At 41.8% G+C, this 23,413-nt stretch overlaps 1 protein-coding gene across 2 annotated transcripts in view; it reads right to left on the reverse strand.

The window, feature by feature from the left end:
- The window catches only part of LOC310916752 (myosin heavy chain, skeletal muscle, adult-like), a 42,870-nt gene extending 31,425 nt beyond the window's left edge, over positions 1-11,445 (reverse strand). The window contains exons 1-29 of one of the 2 annotated variants that reach the window (XM_083874544.1): positions 11,390-11,445; positions 11,150-11,197; positions 9,563-9,803; positions 9,335-9,478; positions 9,087-9,243; positions 8,742-8,769; positions 8,526-8,643; positions 8,340-8,432; positions 8,054-8,117; positions 7,770-7,868; positions 7,564-7,667; positions 7,350-7,488; positions 6,593-6,711; positions 6,344-6,493; positions 5,512-5,682; positions 5,058-5,367; positions 4,821-4,903; positions 4,228-4,315; positions 4,017-4,134; positions 3,736-3,859; positions 3,520-3,656; positions 3,162-3,417; positions 1,990-2,232; positions 1,623-1,799; positions 1,392-1,537; positions 1,214-1,304; positions 741-1,130; positions 377-503; positions 159-277 (exon numbers count right to left, since the gene is read on the reverse strand). In XM_083874544.1, the coding sequence (XP_083730670.1) occupies positions 159-277; positions 377-503; positions 741-1,130; positions 1,214-1,304; positions 1,392-1,537; positions 1,623-1,799; positions 1,990-2,232; positions 3,162-3,417; positions 3,520-3,656; positions 3,736-3,859; positions 4,017-4,134; positions 4,228-4,315; positions 4,821-4,903; positions 5,058-5,367; positions 5,512-5,682; positions 6,344-6,493; positions 6,593-6,711; positions 7,350-7,488; positions 7,564-7,667; positions 7,770-7,868; positions 8,054-8,117; positions 8,340-8,432; positions 8,526-8,643; positions 8,742-8,769; positions 9,087-9,243; positions 9,335-9,478; positions 9,563-9,766 (3,999 nt within the window). In that variant the 5' untranslated portion in view covers positions 9,767-9,803; positions 11,150-11,197; positions 11,390-11,445. Of the gene's footprint in view, positions 1-158; positions 278-376; positions 504-740; positions 1,131-1,213; positions 1,305-1,391; positions 1,538-1,622; positions 1,800-1,989; positions 2,233-3,161; positions 3,418-3,519; positions 3,657-3,735; positions 3,860-4,016; positions 4,316-4,820; positions 4,904-5,057; positions 5,368-5,511; positions 5,683-6,343; positions 6,494-6,592; positions 6,712-7,349; positions 7,489-7,563; positions 7,668-7,769; positions 7,869-8,053; positions 8,118-8,339; positions 8,433-8,525; positions 8,644-8,741; positions 8,770-9,086; positions 9,244-9,334; positions 9,479-9,562; positions 9,804-11,149; positions 11,198-11,389 lie in introns of both variants that reach the window. The other variant, XM_083874543.1, reaches the window with a different exon arrangement.
- Positions 11,446-23,413: the final 11,968 nt, after the last annotated feature.

A 23,413-nucleotide genomic window follows, 5' to 3' on the forward strand; every position in this document is an offset into this window, starting at 1 on the left:
GGAGAGATGTAAGCCTGGAGCACAAAATCCATTAATCGAACTTGTTGCCGAAAAGAACCCTTTCCCCAGGATGACTTGTGCTAAGCAGATCCTGTCCCCACTAGGCAGTGTGAGCCACAAGTGTTCTCAGTGGCCAGTGGTAAGAAATTAGGAATAACCTTAATTTCTTCTTCCAGATGCCTTTTGAGTTCCTCAATCTGTTGGGTGAAAGCCTGTTTGCCTCTTGACAGCTGAGAAATCAGAGCATCTTTCTCATCTACCTGGCGCGAAAATTCACCTGGGGAAGCACACAAATAAGAAGACATTCTAGTTGTCATTTATGACCCAACCAAGCTGGTTTAGGACTCATGCCAGAACATATGGGAGTCTCTTTCACCTGCTTCTGTCTGCAGACGAGCTCTTTGAGCATTGAGGTCATTGATCATGCGCTGATGCTCTTCCTCCTTGGTTTTAATCTCACTCAATTGATCTTCCAGTGTGCGGCACATCTTCTCCAGGTTTGCCTGTGGAGATCACAGGGAATGAAAGAAGATTAGTATCTAGATGCCCATCTTAATCTGAACAGCATGTTTCTAGCCAGAAAAACATGAACACACTTGCAAGTTACAGACTTTTCTTTGGAGTTAGAAGGTTAGAAACAAGTTCCGTACAGAGACAGGGAGTTAGATGGTGACCTGGCCATAATTATAAATATACATCAACATTATTTATTTTCATGCAGTTCTCATATTTTTCCATACCTTGGCCTTGGAGACAGATTCCATGTTGCTGGCCAAGTCGTCAATCTCCATCTTCATCTCACTCTTCTCTTTCTCCAGCTTCTGCTTCACGCGTTGCAGGTTGTCGATCTGCTCCCCCAGCTCAGCCGTGCTGTCCGCGTGCTTCTTGCGCAGCGCGGCAGCCGTGGCCTCGTGCTGCAGTGTGGCCTCTTCCAGGTCACGGCGCATCTTCTGGAATTCTGCCTCACGCTTCTTGTTCATCTCAACCTGAGCTGCTGTGGCCCCTCCTGCTTCTTCCAGGCGCTCGCTGATCTCCTCCAGCTCCCTGGACAGGTCAGCCCGATGCTTCTCTGCTTTAGCGCGAGACGTTCGCTCAGCCTCAATTTCCTCCTCCAGCTCCTCAATGCGGGCCTGCACAACACCAGGGACCCTTCACACCCGTGCCCTCCTCCTGCCTGAGCTGAGCCTGAACAGGGGAGGGGACAGAGACTTGCCTGCAACTCCTTGATTTTCTTCTGAAGTTGCATACCCAGGGCTTGTTCATCCTCGATCTTGCTCTGGATCTGGCTGATTTCAAAGTCTTTCCTTTGGATGAAGTGAACCATGTTAGAGCTCAATGAAAAAAGACAAGTGTTGCAGCCAAGCCCTCAGGTGCCCCAGAGCCACACTCACTTCTTCAGTTTCTCATCCAGCTGCTGCTTATCATTCTCCAAGTCCATGATGCTGTCCTGGGCCAGCTTCAGGTCTCCTTCCAGTTTCCTCTTAGCTCTCTCCAGGTCCATGCGCAGTTTCTTCTCTTGCTCCAGGGACCCTTCCAGCTAAACACAACAAGACCATCAGGGCTCTACCTGCCAGCTCAGGCTCCATACCTGTCCTGTTCCTGCTCCATGTCTGTGTGCTTACATCATCCACTTGCTGTTCCAGCTTGATCTTGGCTTTGGTCAGAGTATTGACTTTGTCTTCCTCTGCCTGCAGGTCATCCAGGGTCTGCTGATGGGCCTCTTGGAGGGCTTTCTTCTCTTTTGTCAGCTTGGCAATGGTCTCGTCCAGGGCTGCCATCTCCTCAGTCAGGTTTTTAACCTATAAATATGTGCATCTTTTAAAATTTGAAAGAAAACATGCTCACTGGTTTTGTGTTTTATTTATCTCTTGGATGCTCAGAGAAGCCCAGCTCAAGATTTTCCAAAGCCAGCATGTCTTTTGGTAAGTTGCCTCTTACTCTGAGAGTCAATAATGTCCTGACCCTTTATGTAACTGCCAATGTATGTACCTTGTTTTCAGTGGCATGTTTTTCCTTCTCCACCTTGGCCAGTGTTAGCTCAAGGTCATCAATATCTTTCTTCAGCTCTGAACATTCATCTTCCAGCTTCCTCTTCTTGGCTGTCAGCTCAGCATTAATTTCTTCTTCATCCTCAGCTCTTTCAGTAACTTCTTTAACTTTGGCTTCCAGCTGTATTTTGGTTTTGATGAGCTGGTCACACCTTTCCTCAGCATCAGCCAATGCATCAGCTTCCTGGTGGGAATATACAGGAAATATTATTTAATACTAAAGGAACTGATGTGAATTGGTAACACTTACAGAATTACTTTTTTGGGAAAAAACATGCTCTGCAATTACATTACTAACTACAAATCTTGTTGGACCTTTTGTATCATCAATACAGCTCTGTTTAGTTACATTTCATTTGCCCTTATTTATTTTGAGTATATCAGAAGGTCATTTAGGTTTAATTGGTATTTTTGTTTTCTCCTTTAGAAAATAGTGGTATATTATTATGTAGTAAATTCAAATTTATGTGGAAGAGGTGAGAAATGTTAATAACTCTACCGCTGAGGGAATATTCAAAATTCTGATTAGTAGCTTCATACTCAGCCAATGCTTTCAGTGGACAATACAATAAGATTTATCTTTCTCTGACATAGACATTTTAACTCAAGGGTAAGGCCAAAATGTTTTTAATGGTTCTGGAAGGCCAAAAGACATATGGAGATGGTGCTTGTGTTATAAGTTGTAGTGGGCATGTGTGTCTTCTGGGAATAGGAGGCACAGGAGGTGAGGTTAGATTTGCTAAGAAATGGTAATCAGCTCTTCATTTTTACAACTGAGTTAAGGCAGAGTAGTAGGCTTATCAAACTGCTGTCGCTCCTACACTAGATACACTACAGTGACTAAAATAAGGCTTTATGTCTCACATAATATCTCTCATATGGCTTCATGAACTCACATGGACACATACAGGTATGAAGACTAAAAACTTATACTTTTTAAACTCCAGTTTGGAATAGAAAGATTGAGTGAAGAAAGAACGTGTCCTCTATCTTACCTTTAGTTACATAGTACTAAGTTTAAAGTATTTTAGAAAGCTTAGTATGTAATCCAGAGTGCTGGAAAGAAGAGTTAGGTCTTATTTACTCATAAAAGTATAGAAAAATCTTACTTACAGCCTGCACTTGGAGCTGCAGGTCATTTTTCTCCTGCACCAATTTCACCATTTTCTCTTCCAGCTCCTTCCGCTTCGCCTCAGACTTTGCAAGCTCCTCCTTGGTTTTCTCAAATTCTTCTTTCATGTTGGCCATTTCCTTCTCAGATTCTGCACTTTTCAGCAAAGGCTTGATCTTGAAGAACAGCTTCATCCATGGCCAGTGTTTGACATTCATGAATGCACGAATGTTGTACTGGATGCAAAAGATGGATTCCCTGAGCAGTAATTAAAATGTACAATGAATATTCTCAATCTGACAAGTGTCAACACTTTTGGCAAGAGCAAAGTGATTTTAAATGAAGAAGAGGAAGGTGTACCTCCGCTCCACCATTCTCTGGTACTCCACCCTCATCAGGAAGCCCCTGCACCTGGCCTGAGTGCGGGTGATGAGCTGTGCCAGCTTCTCATCCCTCATCTCCTCCAGGAGTCCCAGCAGCCCAGCTTTGAAGAACACCTGGAGAGAGGGAATGTTGCAGCACATCACTGTCAGGCAGAGCAAAGCCCAGGCAGACAGTGGATGGGGAGGTTTGTACCTTGGTGTGTCCAAATTTGTACTGGGTGTGGTCCACATCGATTGAGCCAAGGAGCTTCTCAGAAGCCTTCTTGCTATCTATGAACTGTCCCTCGGGGATGGCACTGGCATTAAGCACCTTGTATCTGTGGAATCACAGGAAGATAAGTCTATTTATTTCCAAGCAACACACAGTAGCCACTAAACTGCACCAACTGTTTTTGAAAACAGAGCATAGCCTAAATGGACCCATGAATGAGCCAACATTGCTTTTAATGATGCTGACAAGCACCGTGCTTTCACCTCTGTTTGAAGTCAGCATAGAGGACTCTGCTGGGGAACCCTTTCCTGCAAATCCTGATCCCTTCCAGCACTCCGTTACAGCGCAGCTGGTGCAGCACCAGCTCGTGCTCCATGGCCCCTAACAATGCAGAGCACAAATGAATGACACAGATGGCAGTGCAGAGGGGCATGGATGTATCAGAGCCAGGATCTTTCTGCCTGGGGTTCTTACCAGGTGTTTTAGTCTCATTGGGGATGATACAGCGCACAAAATGGGGGTGAGTGCTCCGCAGATTGGTCATCAGCTTGTTGAGATTCTCCTGTGGGATCGTGCATTACAGTGGCTTAGATAAAAGAAATTTACTTTGGCATACTTTGGACCTAGATGGCAAGGAACTAATATAATAAATCTTAGGAGAAAGAAGTTTCCAAATTTAAGGTTTAGATTTAATCAAAATTTCTATATCTTTTGTTGAAAAGTATTTTCATTTAAAAAATGTTTAAAATTCTTCACCTTATTTTGGAGGAAGTAAAACACTACTCTATAGATATTGTAACACAAGCCTTTATGGGATAAGTATTTGTATTGCATGATAGATTCTGAAAAATATTTTTCACAAAAAATGAGAGTTAAATTTTATAAGAAATTCAGAGAGCCAAATGAAGACTGAATCCTAAATTTGAACAGTAAATCACTATGAAAGGCACTTCATGCTTCATATTGCTTCTTTAGAAAACCAATGCCAAAATACAAACCTTAATGTGTTTAGCTCAGTTTTGGTACTATATTCATGTCACTTTATAGAAAATGTATCCACACTTTACCCGGAAAAGAGCTGAGACAGTCTGGAAAGACGAACCCTTCTTCTTGCCACCCTTCTTGCCACCACCACCACCGCCACTAGCCTCTTTAAAACAAAACAAAACAAAAACAAAAACAAAAAAAAAAAAAAAAAAAAAAAAAAAAAAAAAAAAAAAAAAAAACCACGTTTTCAATACACCCTTTCTTTGTTGCATCTTTACATATCCCAAATGTTGAAAAAGAAAATTTAGTAAAATAACCTGCTTCTGCTCCACCATAAGAAGCAAAAAGTAAAGCCAGAGTCTTCACAGATGATTTCTGGTACAGCCCAATGACAGTTTCATTCAGAGGGTCCTTGTTCTTCTCCAGCCAGCCAGTGATGTTGTAGTCCACTGTGCCAGCATAGTGCACCAGGGAGAAATGGGCCTCAGCCTTGCCTTTGGCAGGCTTGGGCTTCTGGAAGTTGCTGGACTTGCCCAGGTGCTGGTCGTAGAGCTTGTTCTTGAAAGAGGTGTCCGTTGCCTTGGGGAACATGCATTCCTCTTCCAGGATGGAGAAGATGCCCATGGGCTGAAATAAACAAGAGAGAATGCCTGTAGAATATATGATTATGGTTTGGTCTTAAAAGGAATGTAGTAAAAGACAGGAAGCTGAAAAACAAACTTTGCCATGTGTAAATCTATTTCTCAGCGAGTTAAATGATTAAAAACACACCTTCTCAATGAGCTCAATGCAGGCAGCCAGATCCATTCCAAAATCGATGAATGTCCATTCAATTCCCTCCTTCTTGTACTCCTCCTGCTCCAGCACGAACATGTGGTGGTTGAAGAACTGTTGCAGTTTCTCATTGGTGAAGTTGATGCACAGCTGCTCCAGGCTGTTGAACTGCTTAGTGGAAAAAAAACCACAAAAACCAACCCTCATCAGTATGCCCAGTTATTCATCATTCTCCTCCACCTTTTATAAATCTCCCCAGTTAAAACACAACTCTATTATCAGGATCCTACCATAACAGAACCTATATGAAGCTCCAGAAAGAAACACCTACATAATGAAAATAAGGGATTTTTTTCAGAGCAGATTTTTTAAGTGAATCTCCTTAAATTAATAAAATACTTTGGCCTTTTTTTTTTTTCAGCAAAAGAGATGAGTGCATGCCCTTGTCCCCAAATTGAAAACCCTTGATATTTCTGATTAAACGCATAAATATTCATTTATTGTTTCTTTCAGCAATTTGAACATTAAATTCTTTATATATTTGCCAATGCATCTTCTAGTTCTTCTCCAAAAGCTCTTCTATAAATTCATTGGAATTATATTGGGTCATTTAATCCTTAGCATTAAGCTCAAATAGTTGTAATATTATAACGTATAAAATTCTATTTGCTGCTTCTGCACAAACAGCATGACTGCTTGTACTGATGGAGCTTTTGAGCATTTTGTTTTCTGCTATAAAACAAAATGACTGGGTTTTTTCTGCATAAAATCGCACTCTGACATAACAATCCTTCCTTTCAGGAGCAGCTCTCAAGCCTGAAATCCTTACATCAAAGATCTCAAAGCCAGCAATGTCCAGGACACCAATGAAGTACTGCCTGGGCTGCTTCGTGTCCAGCTGCTCATTGATGCGAACAACCATCCACAGGAACATCTTCTCATAGACAGCCTTTGCCAGGGCACCCACTGAATTGTACACCTAAACCAAAGGAGAATAGAGTAGAAGAAATACAATATCCAGAGCAAATAGTAAGTGATTCAAGTCAGAGGTTCCCAGTCACTGACTGGTTGTTGTTACCTGCTGCACAGTTTGGCCCTTGGTCACGTATTCATTCCCCACTTTGACTCGGGGGTAGCAGAGAGCCTTGAGCAGGTCTGCTGAGTTCAGACCCATCAAGTAGGCAGCCTTGTCAGCAACTAAGTACAAGAAGATAGAAAAATTAAGGCTAGCAATACATTCAGGACTTTGAGTGATGAAACCTTTCCAAAGCAGCTGCAATATTTAATGTTCTTGCAATCAGATTTTTCTTACTAGATCTCAGAGGAAGCATGACATTATTACTCAAATGAAATCATCTTTGCATTTTTTTATAGAGCAGGACATCTAAAGGCTTTATGTATCTTTAAAAAGCTTCACAGAAACATCTAGAAACAACATATTTATTAAAAATTTATTCTGGGATTCATGAGTAATTTTGCCCTAAAAAAGCGATTTATGAAGTAGAAGTTCTGTAACTGAATATAATGCCCTAATTTTCTTTAACTATCAAGCAGAAACAAATTTAAAAAAAAAAACCACTTTTCTTTCTCTGTGGGTTTAAGCATACTGAGAAAGTTATGCTAATTCAGAGTGGTAGCTCAGGAGAAAATTTTGGATATATATTTAGTTGGTAGTGCAGATAACAATAAACAGTAATTGAAGAAAGTGTATTTTGGATGGCAGTTTCATACCTATGTACCATCTCACCTAAACACATTTCTACTCCATCTTCCAAATACTGAATTATTATTGCCACTTCTATTTCTAACATGTCAGCCAAAGATTTTGCTGATACCTTCGGTGCCATCAGGCTCTGCCTGCTCCTCTCGTTGTTTCTGCTTGAACTTCAGGTTCCCATAGTGCATGACAGCTCCTGTCAGCTTGTAGATGGCTGTTTTCTCATCAGCACTGAAGCCCAGGATGTCAATAGCACTCTGAAATAGGAACAGTAAAATAAAAGCTTTGCCTGGGAGATGAAAATAGTTATAATACTCCGAATTGCTACTTACATCTGTGGCCATCAGCTCCTCCTGGTCGTTAATGCTGGCGACAGTGATCTCACCTTGACTGACAAATTGGTAGTCGTATGGGTTGGTGGTGATGAGGAGCATGTCTGGAAATAAGAAGATGGGTCATGTGGGCTTAGTTTAGTCAAGAAAGTAATAGGGTGAACTGATATCCAGCAATCTTCCTCCAAGTTAGTAATTCTTCCTACCAATTAGCTCTGGCTTCTTGTTGGACATGATCTGATAAAAGATGTGGTAGCTCCTTTCCGCCTTGAGCTGGAAAGTGACTCTGGACTTCTCCAGCAGATCTGGGGGGAAAATTTAGTTAGAAACAAATAGAAACAGGAACAAAAATAAAATTTAAAAAACAAATTTTAAAAAGTAAAAAAATGGGAAGAAAACAGGGAAGGCACTATAGATGGTGGGGTGAAAATATTTTGTATGGATAGATGGGTAATGGAAAGATTGTGAAATGCTCAGGAAAGTGTCTTACATGTTTCAATATCTGCAGAAGCCAGCTTGCCTGTGGCACCAAAGTGGATTCTGATAAATTTGCCCTTTAAAGAAATAAATGTGTTTCAAGATGTACAGCATAAAAAATATATCCAAAATGAAGAATTTTGTAATTTATTCCACTGGGCATTAGATTTGAGCTTAGAGACATTTTCTTAAAATCAGCTGTATTTCCACCACTAACATAAAGTTGTCTTTTTAATTTTCAACAGGATATAAACTCCTGTTTACTTTGTTAAAGGAATTATTTTTTTTAAGCAACTCACAAAGCGTGAGGAGTTGTCGTTCCTCACGGTCTTGGCATTCCCAAAGGCCTCCAGCAAGGGGTTGGCACTGATGATTTGATCCTCAAGTGTTCCCTGCAGGGACATAATTATTGCTAGTTATCCCTTCCAAACATCCTGACAGGAACAGACAAAAGCATTGATCCCACCATTTGTCTACTAACTCACCTGCATTTTTCCAGAGGTCTGCTGCTCCTCCTTCTTCTTATCCCCACTGGCTGCAATTGTTGCAAAGTACTGGATGACACGCTTGGTGTTGACAGTCTTCCCGGCCCCAGATTCTCCGCTGCCAAAGCCAAGGGAGAAGCAGAGGGTGCATGGTCAGGCAGGAGGTGCCCTGGCCCCGGGCAGCCCTGCAGGGACCCGCGCAGGGGGTGTACGTACGTGATCAGGATGGACTGATTCTCCCGATCTGTCAACAAGGCAGAAGTACAGCATTCAAAACTCAAAGAACAACGGAGAAAGAATGAAACATAGTCAGGTAAGTTTAATGTTTGGGCTGATATCAGCTTGACTTAAACAAGTAGACATCCAAAGCACATGACTGAGTGCAGAGGTGTCTTTCATTTAAAATAGTAGAAACAATGCTATGAAGACAGTAAACCCCACAACAGATGTGTGTGTCAGAAGCAAGAAAGCTTTGAAAAAGTCTGTTCACTTGGCTGAGACAGAGTATCTCTTCAGAGAATTTAATGGTCTAATGGCTGTGAGAGAGACAGAGGCACTCACCAGTTAGCATGAACTGATACGCATTGTCAGAGATGGAGAAGATGTGTGGAGGGGCCTCCTGGCGCTTCTTGCCTCGGTAGGCCAACACCACCTCGGGGTTGTACACCGGCAGCCACTTGTAGGGGTTGACGGTGACGCAGAAGAGACCCGAGTAGGTCTGTGAGGAAGGGACACAGCACGTTGGCTTCCCCTGAGCCTGGCCCAGCAGCTCCCCAGGCTGCCCAAAGGAAGCTGCTGCTGCCACTTACGTAGATCATCCAGGCTGCGTAACGCTCTTTGAGGTTGTACAGCACAGCGGGTTCGTGCAGGTGGGTCATCATGGCCATGTCCTCGATTTTGTCATACTTGGGAGGGTTCATGGAGTAGATCTGGTCATCCTTTACGGTCAGAGTCTGTCAGAGGAAGAAGGATACATATGTCAGCTAAGAGCCAGAGTGGGGGTCAAATGTTGTCCTTCAGCCTTATTTTTGACTCACCTCTCCCCCTTCAGTCTTGACAGTGACTTTTCCCGATTCCCTGCTCGTGATTGTCCCTTTCACAAAGGATTCCTTAGCATGTACCACGAAGACGGAGGACTTGGCATCAAAAGGCTTGTTCTGGGCCTCAATTCTCTCCTTCTCTGACTTTCGGAGGTAAGGAGCAGCCTCCCCAAAGATGGCCATCTCCGAGTCCGAAGACATGGCTGCGCTCTGTGGAGGGGTTTGTCAGCAGGAAACACTGTGGAAGAGCAGATATGTTTCTCAAATTTGCCCAAAAACAAGCACTTATAAGGAGAAGAAAAAAGAAATTGTGGAGAAAAAAGGAACTACATTAGTATTGCTTGTAGGCTTTTGGAAGGAATTGCGAATTTTTGCATTGGTGCAATTCAAAATTTATGGAAAACATCAAAATTATACTTTGGGAGAATATTTGGCTTATGCCTAAATCACATTTAAATAATCTATAGACACATAGAATTCAACTATTCAGGCACTGTACTGTGGAAGTAAGAACCTCAAAAATCCTTTCAAGTGCTTAAGCACTCTTAAAATTAATTTGGAATTATTATAATGCTCTTTCCTCACAATTGATAGTTTTTCGCAAAGCTCAGAATGCTTGTACTCCAATGTCTGAATTGCATACTGAAAACTCAAACTTCTTAATGGCTCAATTTCAGTATTAAAAACTTCTGTAAAATTTTATTAACTGCTTGAATCCAGGTCTAAATTGCAACATGATTGTTAAAAGAAGATTAATGCTGTTCGAACCACTCTGAGATAGCTCCTTTTCTAGAACTTTGTTTTGGTTTTTTAAAAATTAGTAGAATTTTAGGGAAAAAACAAAGTTTAAAGTTTTAAAGCTCAAATGAAATATTTAAATATAAGGGATTTTAAAGCCTGTATTAATTTCTCTGAAATATTTTTCTTCCCCCTGCCCCAAGGAAAAAAAAACCAAAAAGAAACCCCTAAGTGGGCAGCTTAAATTGTAAACATTTGTAAATATTGTATAAATAAAAAAAAAGAAATTGCAGAGCAGGGAACAAAGGGCAGCATTGCCTTTTACAGAGGTGACAGTCATAGCTTGGGTTCTTATATTACAGCTCTTTCTGCTCTCACTGCTTTAGTGATTTCATGGCAAATTTTGGACAAAATATCATATTACTTTACATATTCTGAGACAAAATTCTGAATTTTTCAGTTTTCCTACTGTCTTCTTAGTTCAGTTACACAGCTACAACAGCAATGATGGGAAGGCAGTGCACCTCACTCCCTGTTAGGTAAGCAGAAGTGAAGAATGTCCCCATTGGGATTTTCTGGCCTGCCATGAATTGTCAGAGACTTCAAACAATATTCCTTAAAGAATGGGCCAGATGACCTTATGAGATTCCTTACAACTTGGACTGGTCTGTGACTCAGTAATTCACTTGAAAACCTTATTAACCTTCAGCACCCTAATACCTTATACTGTGACTACAATGGACTTAAGAATATACAGTGAAACAGTGACCATTCACTCAGCCATACATACACCCCACCTCAGAGGATCTGTCTCTGTCCCTAAGAATTAGTAAATCAGCTTCTTACCTCTTGTGACACCAGATGTGTGGATTGTGGGCTGGCAGCTGGTCAGTACTGTAAAACAGAAATGACAGTTCCCAAATTGCTGCTGTGCAGAAATCAAAATCAGTGAAAACAGGCAGGTGCCTTGAAAACAGATTGATAATGGAGTCCTCTCCTGGACAGGAGCACCAGAGGCAGCAGGAATGTGGTGGCACATTAGGCTGCCATCCCCTTCCTGCCAGCCTGCAGACCCCATCCTCTTACCTTGGAGCTTTCTGTGGAGCCAGGGCAGACGTGTTGCAGGGACATTTTATACGATCTCGCCTGCAGATGCTACAGATGCCTACTCTTTCTTCGGTCAAAAATATTTTGGCAAACCCTCTTTGGCTAAGCATTGTCTGGCAAACTGAACTAAGGGCATAATTGTCATTTGACATGACTAGTTATAATTAGAAAATTTTGATGTCTTAGTGGCTATATGAATACATCTCCTATAAATAATGTGACAAGGGTGTTAAGGAGGGAATCTGGACTAGTCAAAGCACTTAAAGAACTTGGATTCAGGACTTATGGATTCTATTGCTGGCTTTCCCACCGACTCATTGCACGACCTGGAATGGATTGCTTGGTATGTCAGTGCTGCAGCTATCCCAGCTGTACAATGGGAATGTCAGCTTTTATCTTTCCCTTGTGATGGTGTGAATCTTGTAAGAAATGCCTAAGAGGAATACATTAGGTAAGCCACTAAGAGGGAAGTAAGTATTATGAAAAGCATTTGGTGGAGGTGCTGGTAAGATTCTGAAAGCAGAGGAACAATCTCTGTGATAGTGTGATAATGCTGGTGCCTGAGAGTCACAGGCAGGGCAAGATAGTATAAGAGACAAAGATTTTGTCACAGAAATAAGAGGCTGGGCTGTAGCTGAAGTATGGATGGATGGATCTCAGAGAGAGATGTGAGGTCACTTCTGATACATGAAGAAGAGCATATGTAAATTAGTGCAGATATACCAATCTGTACATTTGAAATTGCAAAAGAAGGGGGAGATTCTCCAAGAAGGATTATTATAAGCCTGTGCATGAATTTGTTCTAAGGTGAGTATTGTAAGATGTGCTGTGATTTCTGCTATGTAAGATCAGTGCAGCTTAACAACAGATGTTTCTTTGTTTTCCTGATGATGTTTTAATTAATCAGAAAGTACCCATATTTACAGTCCAGGACAGGACTTCAGTTGTCTCTTATGTCTTTTTTTTCCAAGTCTGACCTGTTAATCTGTACCATAAATAAAAGAAATCCTTGAGGTAAAGATTTGGGCATGTAGAAATCTATGCCATTTGAATATTCATACCCCTTTTAACAAGGAATGATAATGGATCATTACAGAGTCTACATTTAAATTCCTGCAGAAATTTCTGCTCCTGCAGAATTTTAAACCCCTTCACTATTACAAAGTTCAGCTCAGACATCCAAAAGACAACCTTAGTAAAGACAATCTTGCAGCCCTCAGTTTATCCTTGTTTCCATTTCTGCTAACATAAACAAGCCATGGACTCAGCTGAAAGCCTGTCTCCCATCTAAGTGCTTCCACTGTCAAATGCACCAACCAGGAAAAAATCAAATGCCCCTTTAGCTCTTCCCACCTGCAGGGACACCTTCCACTATCCAAGGTTGCTCCAAGCTCCATCCAATGTGGTCTTGAACACTTTCAGGGATGGGACAACCACAGTTGTTCTGGGCCACCTGTGGCAGGGCCTCAGCACCCTCACAGGGAAGAATGCCTTCCTAATATCCAATTTAAAGCTATTCCCTGTCAGTGGGAAGCCATTCCCCCTTGTTTTTGTCAAAAGTCCCTCTCCAGCTTGCTTCAAGCCCCTTTCAGGCTAGAATGGCTAGAAGGTTGCTGGAATGTCTCCTTGGAGCCTTCTCTTCACCAGGCTGAACACCTCCAGCTGTCTCAGCCTGGCTCCAGAGCAGAGAATGCTCTCGGAGCATCTTCATGGCTTCCTCTGGATTCACTCCATCAGGTCCATGTTGTTCTTATGGTGGGGGCCTCAGAACTGAATACAGTGTTCCAGATGGGTCTCAACCACACAGTGCTTTGGCTCTCCTGTGTCCAGAAAGGGCCCAAATTTTCCTATCTTCCTTTTATCACCAACATTCCTACAGAAGCTTTTCTTGTTGCTTTTGATGTCCCTGGCCAAGTTTAATTCTATCACATCCTTATCTTTCCTCTGCTCCTTGGCTTCACAATTTCTCTACATTCTTCCCAGGCTACCTGTTCGTGCTCCCACCCTCTGTACGCTTTCTTTCTGTATTTGAGTTCATCCAGGAGCTCTTTGTTCATTCATGCACACCTCCTGGCATTTTTGGCTGACCTCCTCTTTGCTGGGATGCATCACTCTTGAGTTATCCCTGAGAAGTCCGAAGTCTGCACTTCTGGAGTCCAGGACAGTAGTTTGTTGTGTCCCCTCCTCGCTACCCCAAGGATCTCTAACTCTTTCATGGTCACTGCAGTCAAAGCTGACCATGAGCTTCACATCTCCCATCAGTCCCTCTTTGTTGGTGAGAACAAGGTCCAACACAAGGTCCAACACCAGGTCCAACACAACCTTCTCCTCTATCACTTGAAGAAAGTATTGTCATAATAAAGTCCTGGAGCAGTTAGAATGGTTCCAAAGGAGGATTAGGAACTGGAACACCCCTCCTATGAAAAAAAGCTGAAATACTTCACAGAATCATGGAATCATTATGATTGGAAAAGGCCTCCAAGATCACAGAATCCAACCTTTGACCAAACACCACCACCCTCACTAAACCACAGCACTAAGTGCCATGTCCAGTTGTTGGGGTTGTTCAGCCTGGAGACGAGAAAGGTTCAAGGACATCTTGAGGCCTTTCAATACTTAAAGGGGGCTTGCAAGAAAGATGGAGCAAGGAATTTAAAGGGCAAGAAGCATTGGTTTTAAGCTGAAAAAAGAGGTAGATTTCAAATAGATATAAGGCAAAAATATTTTATGATGAATATGGTGAGACACAGGGATGGGGTTCCCAGAGAAGTAAGAGATGTGCCACTACTGAAGGTTGGATTTGATGAGGCTCTGAGCAGTATCCCTGAGGTCTTCTCTGAGTAGCTGCTGCTGCCCTTCTGTTAAGTCCTGCTCTCAGTGGCATCCAGCAACCCTGTCTCATGCGGTGCTGTCAGGCCAGGACCTAAGGTAGCTTCTCACATGTGAGTGAGGCTATGAGAAAGAATTCCTTCCTTGCTCCCTAATGCCCTCAGTAGTCAGATGACATTTTCTCTAGCTGCAAATCATTCAAGTTTTATTTAGTCAAAGGCCAAGTGTGTTTGGTCAGTGTTCCCAGGAGGACACAACAGTCGCCTGTGTTACACAGCTATATTATATGTTATTCTGCTATATAGCTTTCCACAGCTATATAGCAGAATAGATCCTTATTTCTTATTTGTGAAAAAATTGTGAAGGACTTTGTGAAGTTATTGCAGAAAGGTGAACGACAGATATGCTCAATTCCCAATTTTACTACAGGACAAAATACAGTGTTGTGTACATTTCAATATAACATCCGTAACTATGGTATGCAACAGTCCTAAAATATCTAAATGTAAGTATATATGGATATTCACCTCTAATTCTTACCTGCTTTACAACTTTTCTGTACATGAGCAACATACTTTTTGCCAGTATATTTGACGGTCCTAAACTCAGGTAACACACTTTATCATTACAAAGACAGTTACAGTGGTTTTCTGCATTTTCAAATATTTCAAATATTTTTTATTATCTTTTTACAGAATTGTGTTCTCAAATTCAAATTATAGGCAGTTTTTCCTGATATGATTGTTTCATATTGTCCAAAGACAATGCAAAAAAAAAAAAAAAAAAAAAAAAAAAAAAAAAAAAAAAAAAAAAATTAAAACACATAATGATGAAGAACTTTTGTTTAGTTTATGGAGCCTCACACAGTTTCTACACATTGAGTGAAATCAATTTAGAGAGAATAGTAGCACTTTAAACCTGATTATGTTTGTATGCACTCAGGAATAAAGACAAATTCAGGTAATTTTCAGTGTACAGAGTGAAGAATAGAATTATCTATGCTCTACCAGGGAAGCTGAGGAAAATACCTATGTACTGAGCTGCTCTAAAATATGATAAAATATATGTCACAAAAGAAACTGTGCTGCTGCCTTTTCCATAAGCCACATCTAGTGCAGCACTGACCTGTCTTCTCAATGTGACCTTCAAGGGAGCATTTCAGAGCTCTTTTTAGTTTACAGCAACAGCTGAGAAAAGAAGTCACTGATTCCCACTGCTGCCAGGACTTAATGAAAACTCAGCAGGGGATGGCTGGAGAAATCAATTTCTTCTTATGTGTTCTCTCTGATATTAATGTCTGCTCTTCTTTGCCCACTATTTGAAGGGTGATATGTACCTGAACCCTTTTCCTTGTCCCTCTCTTTTTCCATGTAAAAACACAGAGGGAAATAACATCATGCTGAACTAGGACAGGAAAAGTTTGTAGTGCTGCTGTATTTGCTTCACAAGATCCAGGATCCAAGGTAGTGGAGATGATCTCAAAAGGATATGTTAATAAAACTGAATTTCTTGAATTTATTTATTCCTGGTCTAGCTCTGGTCCTATTCAACAGCAGATAACTCTTGACAAGTTTATTTGAGGCAGTAGTATGTGTGTATTGAAGAATGTGGTCTTACATTTGAGTTAATTCAGAAAATTCAGAGTTCAGTGGAGAATTAGAAGTATCTTAATGGTGTTCTGGTGACAGGACGCTCTGTCCACCTGAGCAGCAAGGAGAGTCATAGTTGCCAGAGATGTATCATATGGCAGAAACCCTGCCATCTCAGTAGGCAGTGCCATAAACATGCTCCTGCAATGCCAGAATCCTGCCAGGAATGGGAAGTTCTATTTCTTTCAAAAGCAGGTGATAATTTAGAGACAGCTTAACTAATAGCTTGGGAGGACTTCAGCCTCGTGTCTTGTAGGAAACTCAGATATCTGATGAGCTCAAGGACTGATTAAACTCCAACAATCTATAACTAGAAGAATTTAATTATGGAATGAGATTTAAATGATGGTGGTTTCAATATCAGAACAAAGTAATAAAACTATTAAATAGCTGGAATTAAAAGCTGATTTCATGTGTCTCGATTTATCTTATTTGACACTGTGTGATAGAGAGGTGCTAAAGTCATCATCCATTCCCTACAAGCTTCAACAGACCTGGAAGACAAAAAGAATGGGCAGGCAACATAAATATCTGTTTACGCTAAACATGATAAGGGAAAAGGCATTACTCCGAGTGTTTGTAACCACATAATAGCATTGCAAAATACTAGAAAAACTTTCAATATAAAAAGACATTTTGATGCCTTAATTGTTTTGGTGGACTGTCATTAGTCTTTGCAAATCTGGTCATCTTAATCTAACAAATCCCAGCTGACGCCTCCTGGTGACACCTCACTGTGTATTTTCTGTTTCAGATGAAGTCCCTTGCTGGTATTAAATTAGGTATACTATAAAATTAAAAATAAAAATAAAAATGTTAAAATATTTATGTTTTAATTTGACTGTTGTCTTCTACCTTCACTTAAATAAGAATATACAAAAGGGACAATTCTTTAGCTGATATTTTAGTACACTGCTGTAAAACACCTTGTTCATTGGAAGAAAGAGCTACAGGCCAACTGAAAAATGTTGTCAGTTTTTGACATTTTGACTAAAAAAGCAACAAGTATAAAGGAAGAGAATTTAGATGAAAAATGTACACATCTTGCTTGAAAATGTATTGATAAAATCATTGCAAAATAGCACGGTGCCATGAATGACTTGGATGCATGTCAGAAGTTTGGCAGATGATATAACCAATGATGTTAGCACAGTGTTGCATAAGTCTTCCAAGAGAAGCTTTATATATTAACAAAGGCTTTGTGCAGGGACTTAATCAGTATTGTCAGTAGTGCTTTGAACTAGGAAAACACACAAAGACAATGGAAGCACAGGTAAGAAATATTGGAGTGTAATTTATCTGAAAAAGTTAAACTAAAACATACAGAAACAATAATCTGAAGAACTCTTAAGTAATCTTTGACAAAATATTTGTGTGTTGGTTTTGGTTTTTTTTCCATCTTAGCTCCTTTCACAAGCTAGGAATTTTGGGAAGTAATCTCAATGAATAATATCAAGGCAAATAAACTACAAATTACATGCAAGTTTTAAGGCAAAGTGGGAAAGAAAAAGTAATTTGGACTATGTTCATAGAGGTCAAAGATGAAGATAAATATGAAAAGAACGTAATGGAAAATCTGTGGATATCCAAGGTTTTTGTTTCACTGAAACTACCCATACTGATAACACTTCTTTAATTTCCTGCAGTGAAATCAGAGAATCAATTATAGGATGGATTCTGTTGGAAAGAGCCTGAAAGAGCCATGGGCAGACACACCTTCCACTCTCCCAGGCTGCTCCAAGCCCCGTCCAGCCTGGCCTTGGACACTTCCGGGGATCCAGGGGCAGTCACAGCTTCTCTGGGCACCCTGTGCCAGGGCCTGCCCACCCTCACAGGGAAGAATTTCTCTCCAATATCTAATGTATAACTCTTCTCTTTCAGTTTAAATCTGTTACCCCTTGTCCTACAACCTGGCATGGTGAAATCAAAGAAAGTTTATAAGCAGCATATTCCAAAGTGTTCTTCTTCTCTAAGAAGCCAAAACTGAAAGACTCATGCCCAGATTCTTGTTCAGACTCTTGCCCTCTCACAAGAGCTTACCCTGATGAATCTGAAGTATTCATTCTTTATGGCAGCTTTATCTTCTTTTACAGAGCTGATCCTTCTCCCACTGATGATTAATTTAATTTACTGGCATGTTGGCCTATAAGCTTCTTGTAAAGAATCCAAAGTCCCCAGTCCTATTGGTTATCTGCTCTAAGTTCACAGACAGTGAATTACCCTGGAGAAAAGTCCATTCCATGCTGCCTTTCCTAGAACACTGCCTCATGCGAGGGAACTTTTGCAGACGGGGAAGCCAATCACTTCTACTGATAAATCATTAGCACATTTCTTGTCAAGCTTTTGACCTATGCCAACAACATATCTCCTAAACAGATTTAAATGCATAACTAGACAGCTGGCATTTTCTGGGACCCTTCCCAATACAGTCCGCATCCAGCCTCACCATGCTTGATACAGAAATAGTTCACTTCTATAAGCATAAACAGTTCCATGCCAATTGGCCTAAGTTCCTGGACATCTTTAATTTACCAGTGTAGCTGCTGTGTTACTCTGGAAAGGTTTGGAGGAGCAAAAATGAAGGACCTCCTGCAAGAAGCAACAACACCTTGATGAAAAAAAGGGAATTAAAGTCGATTGTGCCTCTATTAACTTTCTGCCAATGCTTCCATCTCTTCAGGGCTGGACTCCACTGCAGCTGGATGCAAACCACAGCAAAGTCAAAAGAAAAGAGACAGACTGAGGGTGGACTCCAGCTCCAGGCTGTCCTGCACAATAGTGAGGAGGGGACAAGGATCTGCAGTGCTGACATTCCCATGGAAGAGGGAGGATTTTATTGTGCTGAAAATAGATCCTTCTTGAGATGGAGACCGGGCAGCTGCCTCATCCTTTGCCAACTCTTAACCATGGCTTCCCCTCTCCCATGTTCTGTGACTGGCTGTGAATTCAGGAGCAGGAATTACAATAAGGCAGCAGAGTCAAGTGGGAAAGGAAGGGCGTCTCAAGAATACTAGTCTGTATCTCATTAGGACACCGTCCTGAACCCCTATCTGTGTTTTTATCTTGGTACCATTCAGCTCAGGAACTAGAAACTTGACTTTAGTGTGTGGATGAGGAGATAGAGGTGGAAATAACACATGATATGAAATACCTTGCTGAACATCCTGAGGCTATGTAAAGTGTTTTCACAGTATATCTTGCAGGTGTCTCGTTTGGAAGCTGAGGATAGGCTGGACAAATGGGTGGTTGTAACCTTTGAAAATTGTCTGAACTGCCTCAACTTTTCAATCAGCAGCTAATTACTAGCTGGGAGGCAGTTGTTACTGAGAACAATTCCCCTGTGGCTCACAAGGAGTCTCTTATGTTTCAAAATCTCAGTCAAAGCCCTATAAATGAGTCATAGATTGCACCGTTGGCAAAGTTGCCAATAACGTTAAGGGATTTAAGTGACAGAGATTTAATTTGTCTGCCCTTGCATTCAGATTTATTCTGTTTATACCTGTGGTAGCAATCCTGTGCCTCGGTGAACATGGAGAGTCCTGGTGTTTAACATGCCAGTGACACTCTTACCTATCTAATGGAAGTTGAAGCCAAGGGATAAGAAAACAGACTCCATGGTTAGCCATGCTCAATAGTGTTCTTGAGCTACTGTCGCCCCAGCTAGACAAGGCAGGGATTATTCAGGGTGGCAATAAAGTCCAAAGCCTTTCTCAGGTGAGAATTCAAGCTCTAACAAGTAGAGAGAAAAAAAAAATCTGTCTTTACATATGTCACTATTTCTTATAAGTATTAATAAAATGAAGCCTTTACAGAGACCCACAGGATGAAAGCAGACGTGTCACAGACAAGAAATCTCTCAGCTGGGCTCCTGTATCCTGTAGCCAATAAAATGAGTAGGAGATGCTGTGAATATTTAGGGAAGATTGTCTCAGCATAAGGGAATCATGCACCTCCATCATCCAAAGGGCATTAAAAAGCTAAGTAATAGATGCATTTTGGTTTGAAAATGGGGACACTGAGTTATCTGCTGGAACCTTCCCTGTCAGCTGCTGGCTTCTTGTTACCTTAAGCAAATGAAAATCACACACAAAAGAATTACATTTTTGATAAAGCCATCATTAGGGCATGTGGATGCAGGCTAGAGCTACAAACCACAGCCTCAGTCCTGGGGATGGCAGGAAAAAGTCAGCAGGGATATCAGGATCCAAGTATATTTTTCCCCACGTCATGGGCTGGCCCTCCCTTCACATCCATGAGCGCATGGCTTCCATAACTGCCAGAGTTATTAGGGTCCTGGCTTTAACCTCCCCAAGGGAGACACTGAAGAAGAGCAGACAGAGTTTGCAAATCCTCTTCTGGTGGATAAAGGGGCCCCTGAGGGATCTCCCAGCATGTGGGGGAGAGTGGCTCTGCTGCTCATTGCTGTTGTCTGGATTATAGGTGGTGAAAGTTTGTTGTAGGTGTAGTCCTACTTTTCTGCTGGGAAAGTTTCAGGTCAAGATATTTTTCCTGATCTGCAATGTGGAAGGATGAAAAAGGCAATGGGGAGGGAAAATAGAAGGTAATACCTGTGCTTTTTACTGGATTAGCAACTTGCCAGTTCTTCAGCCTTAAAATATATCTTAGGCATCAGTATTAAATCAGCTCAAAGCTAGCAGAAAGCTCTAATTAAAGAAACTAATAGGAAATCCCAGGGTGAAAGAGTAACAGGAGGTATGATGTCACTTTTTTAATTAGCAGAGTTCTTGCAATAACTCTTCTGAGAAATAGAGAACACCACAAGCCTTGTGGGAGAAGCCTGTACTGCTCATTAAATCCCTTGCATCTAAAGCCAGTCACTGGTGTACCAAGTTAGCCGTGACTGCTGGAAAATCTGCATTATAACATGAAAATCTGGATTGTTTGTTGCTGTCTTTGACAACTGAGATGGTAACTTAATATTTGATCCACATGGGCTGTGTCACTGCAGTAAATAAAATAATCCCCCATTAGTTCAGAGGTAAGATGAGAGCACAGGAGCAAAGAGTGACTGAAAATAAGAGCTGAGAGCATTAGCAAAAACCACGTGTTCTGTGGGTTTCCCAAACAGGCACAGTGATGTGGAGTGTACCAGTGTCTGTTAGGGAACACACAGGTGGCTCCGTATAACGTTCTGGTGGCACCTCTGCTGAAATATTTTGTGTAATGCTATCCCAGCATTACACAGTGAGCCACCCATTTGCTTGTAGGTGCTTCAGATCATTACAAATCCATCCTACTGCACGTTGCCTCCCCAGGCTCTGTCTCATGCCCTTTGCAAACTTGCTTTGCCAGGTTTGAAACCCACATCAGCCTGGAGCCAGTGTCACTGGGCATGGCATGAGCTGCTCTGCCCAGGCAAGAAGAAGCCCCAGCTGGGTCTGGCTCAAGCAGCTCTGTGTGCACTCCATGAACACACAGAGAGCTTTGCCTGCCAGGTGTGTGCTCTGCCCAGAGCCACAAGCAGTGGCTGTGTCTGGCACTGCCTGTGCAGAGGGCTGTCCTGGCTGCAGAGCAGCAGCACCTGGGCTCCAGGCTCTCCATGGCCTCCTGGCAAGGGGGACATCCCTCCCCTGCTGTGTCCTGTTGGCTTCTTGTGACAGACATGTTGATGCCTTAAGTTTCAGCTTTCATAATTTCCAAATTCTGTACTGCATTGGTATGTAACTCTGAACTTCATATAAAGGGTGAGAAAGTTCTTACAGTTCAGTCAGAAAAAACAATCCTTTTCCAGCCCCAGAACCAAGGACACCATTACAGCTTCAGGCCTAGAAAGTGCAAACAGCAGTGAATTGAGGAGAGCAAACTGGAAGGATGGGACTTCATAACCTGAAACTGTAATTGGACAATTAACCCCAATATGGAAATGGACCAAAACTTATAAAAGTGTGGAAACTCATGACCCACTGTCCATCTTGGGTGGAGCCATGGCCAGGCTCTTGTACTGCCCAAGGTGTATCCGTAAAGGCCTTTTAATAAATCCCTACTTTATTCCTTTAATTTTGTCTAGCTCCTGTTCTAGGCAGCCTCTTTAGGCTTTTCAATGTCAGGACCAAAGGACAGCCCAGAGCATTTTCCTGGCAGTGGCTCAGCCTCAGTAATGTCTGAGGCTAAAAAGCACAGGAGTGATGAGACAGGCAGATGTGCTGAGGCTTTTCCTTAAAACTACCCCATTCCTCAAGTGCTCCTGGCTCTGGCACATCCCAATCCTGCTTTGTTCTGTGTGGGATCAGGAGTTGGCACCTGATTTTTCCTCTCATGGATTTGTCTGGCAGATTTTTGAATGAATGCAAACCTTCAGTAGCCACTGCATCATTGGTGATGAGCAGTTCAGATTAATTACAAGCATTTTGAGGAATATGTGATACTAAATGGTCTCCAAAGGATGGTTCTTTTCATAGTGGAAGCACTCTTTGGGCCAAGAACCTTCTCTCCTCTATTTTCTGCCACACATGAACCATAACCTTTTCAGATTTATGATGTGGACATCTGCACTGTCTCGGCCTGAACAATTCTGTCAGTAATACATCCCTAAGGATCCCAGACCAGTTATTTTTATGGATGGTAGTATCATTGCTCCTTGGGTTTGGGTTTCAGAAACAGGGAGATTGTTTTTCACTGACATCTTAAAATTTGAGGGGGAGATTAGAATTCTCCAGGGAGTAAGTGTGGCATTTGTCTCTGTCAGCTGCACAGAGTATATAATCTGTTCCTATAATAAGAACACCAGGATTTTTACAATTCAGGACATCATAAATTATGCTAAAATGTGAGGGTCTTCCGAATTCAGGAAACTGAAATGTAAATTCATGGGAAAATGGAAGTACACCCGCATTTGCCTGCACAATCTTTATGTTATTCTCATAATTTTTTTTTTTTGTGTTGATCCTGCAGCGGCTGTGCAGAGCTTGAACTCTTCATGGGAAGAAACCTCTGCATGAATGCACGAAAGGGGTGAAAACCTTCCTAGACTGTTGTACTGAAAAAATTCCTGGAACAGAGATTTTTCCAATGCTGATTTTCCATGTAGGTGGGGAGGACACCTTTTTTTTTTTTTTTTTGGCAAAAAGAATTTCTATCACATTGGCAAAAGGTGATAGAAATGTCCCCCTTGTCTCATTTCCATAGAATTCACCTGGACAAATATCTCCTGTGTGGCATCAGGGCTCCTTAGGGAATGTGTTGGGCACATCACAGGTACCTTAAAAAATGTCTGCATGAGCTTCTCTGTGCTATCCTGCCCACTGCCCCCACTTCCATCTTCAGTATCAAAAATTGTAGTAGGCACCAGTGCAGCAAAGTTGTCAGGGAATTTCCTGTGGAAGATTTCACACAACCATATGCTCTGTGCTTAGATGCATCCTTCCCTCCCTCGATTGCTGCTCAACGAAGCATTTCCCAGAAGTTCTGGGAGCAGGAGTTAGTGACTGGGGATGCTGTCATCCTCTTCTGCTGTCATCTGAGAGCCACTGAACAGGGAGGAGTGAGAGAGCCTGGAACCTGCCTA

Source organism: Zosterops lateralis (assembly GCF_965231275.1).
Source record: "Zosterops lateralis genome assembly, chromosome: 18".
NCBI classification, from domain to species: Eukaryota; Metazoa; Chordata; class Aves; order Passeriformes; family Zosteropidae; genus Zosterops; species Zosterops lateralis.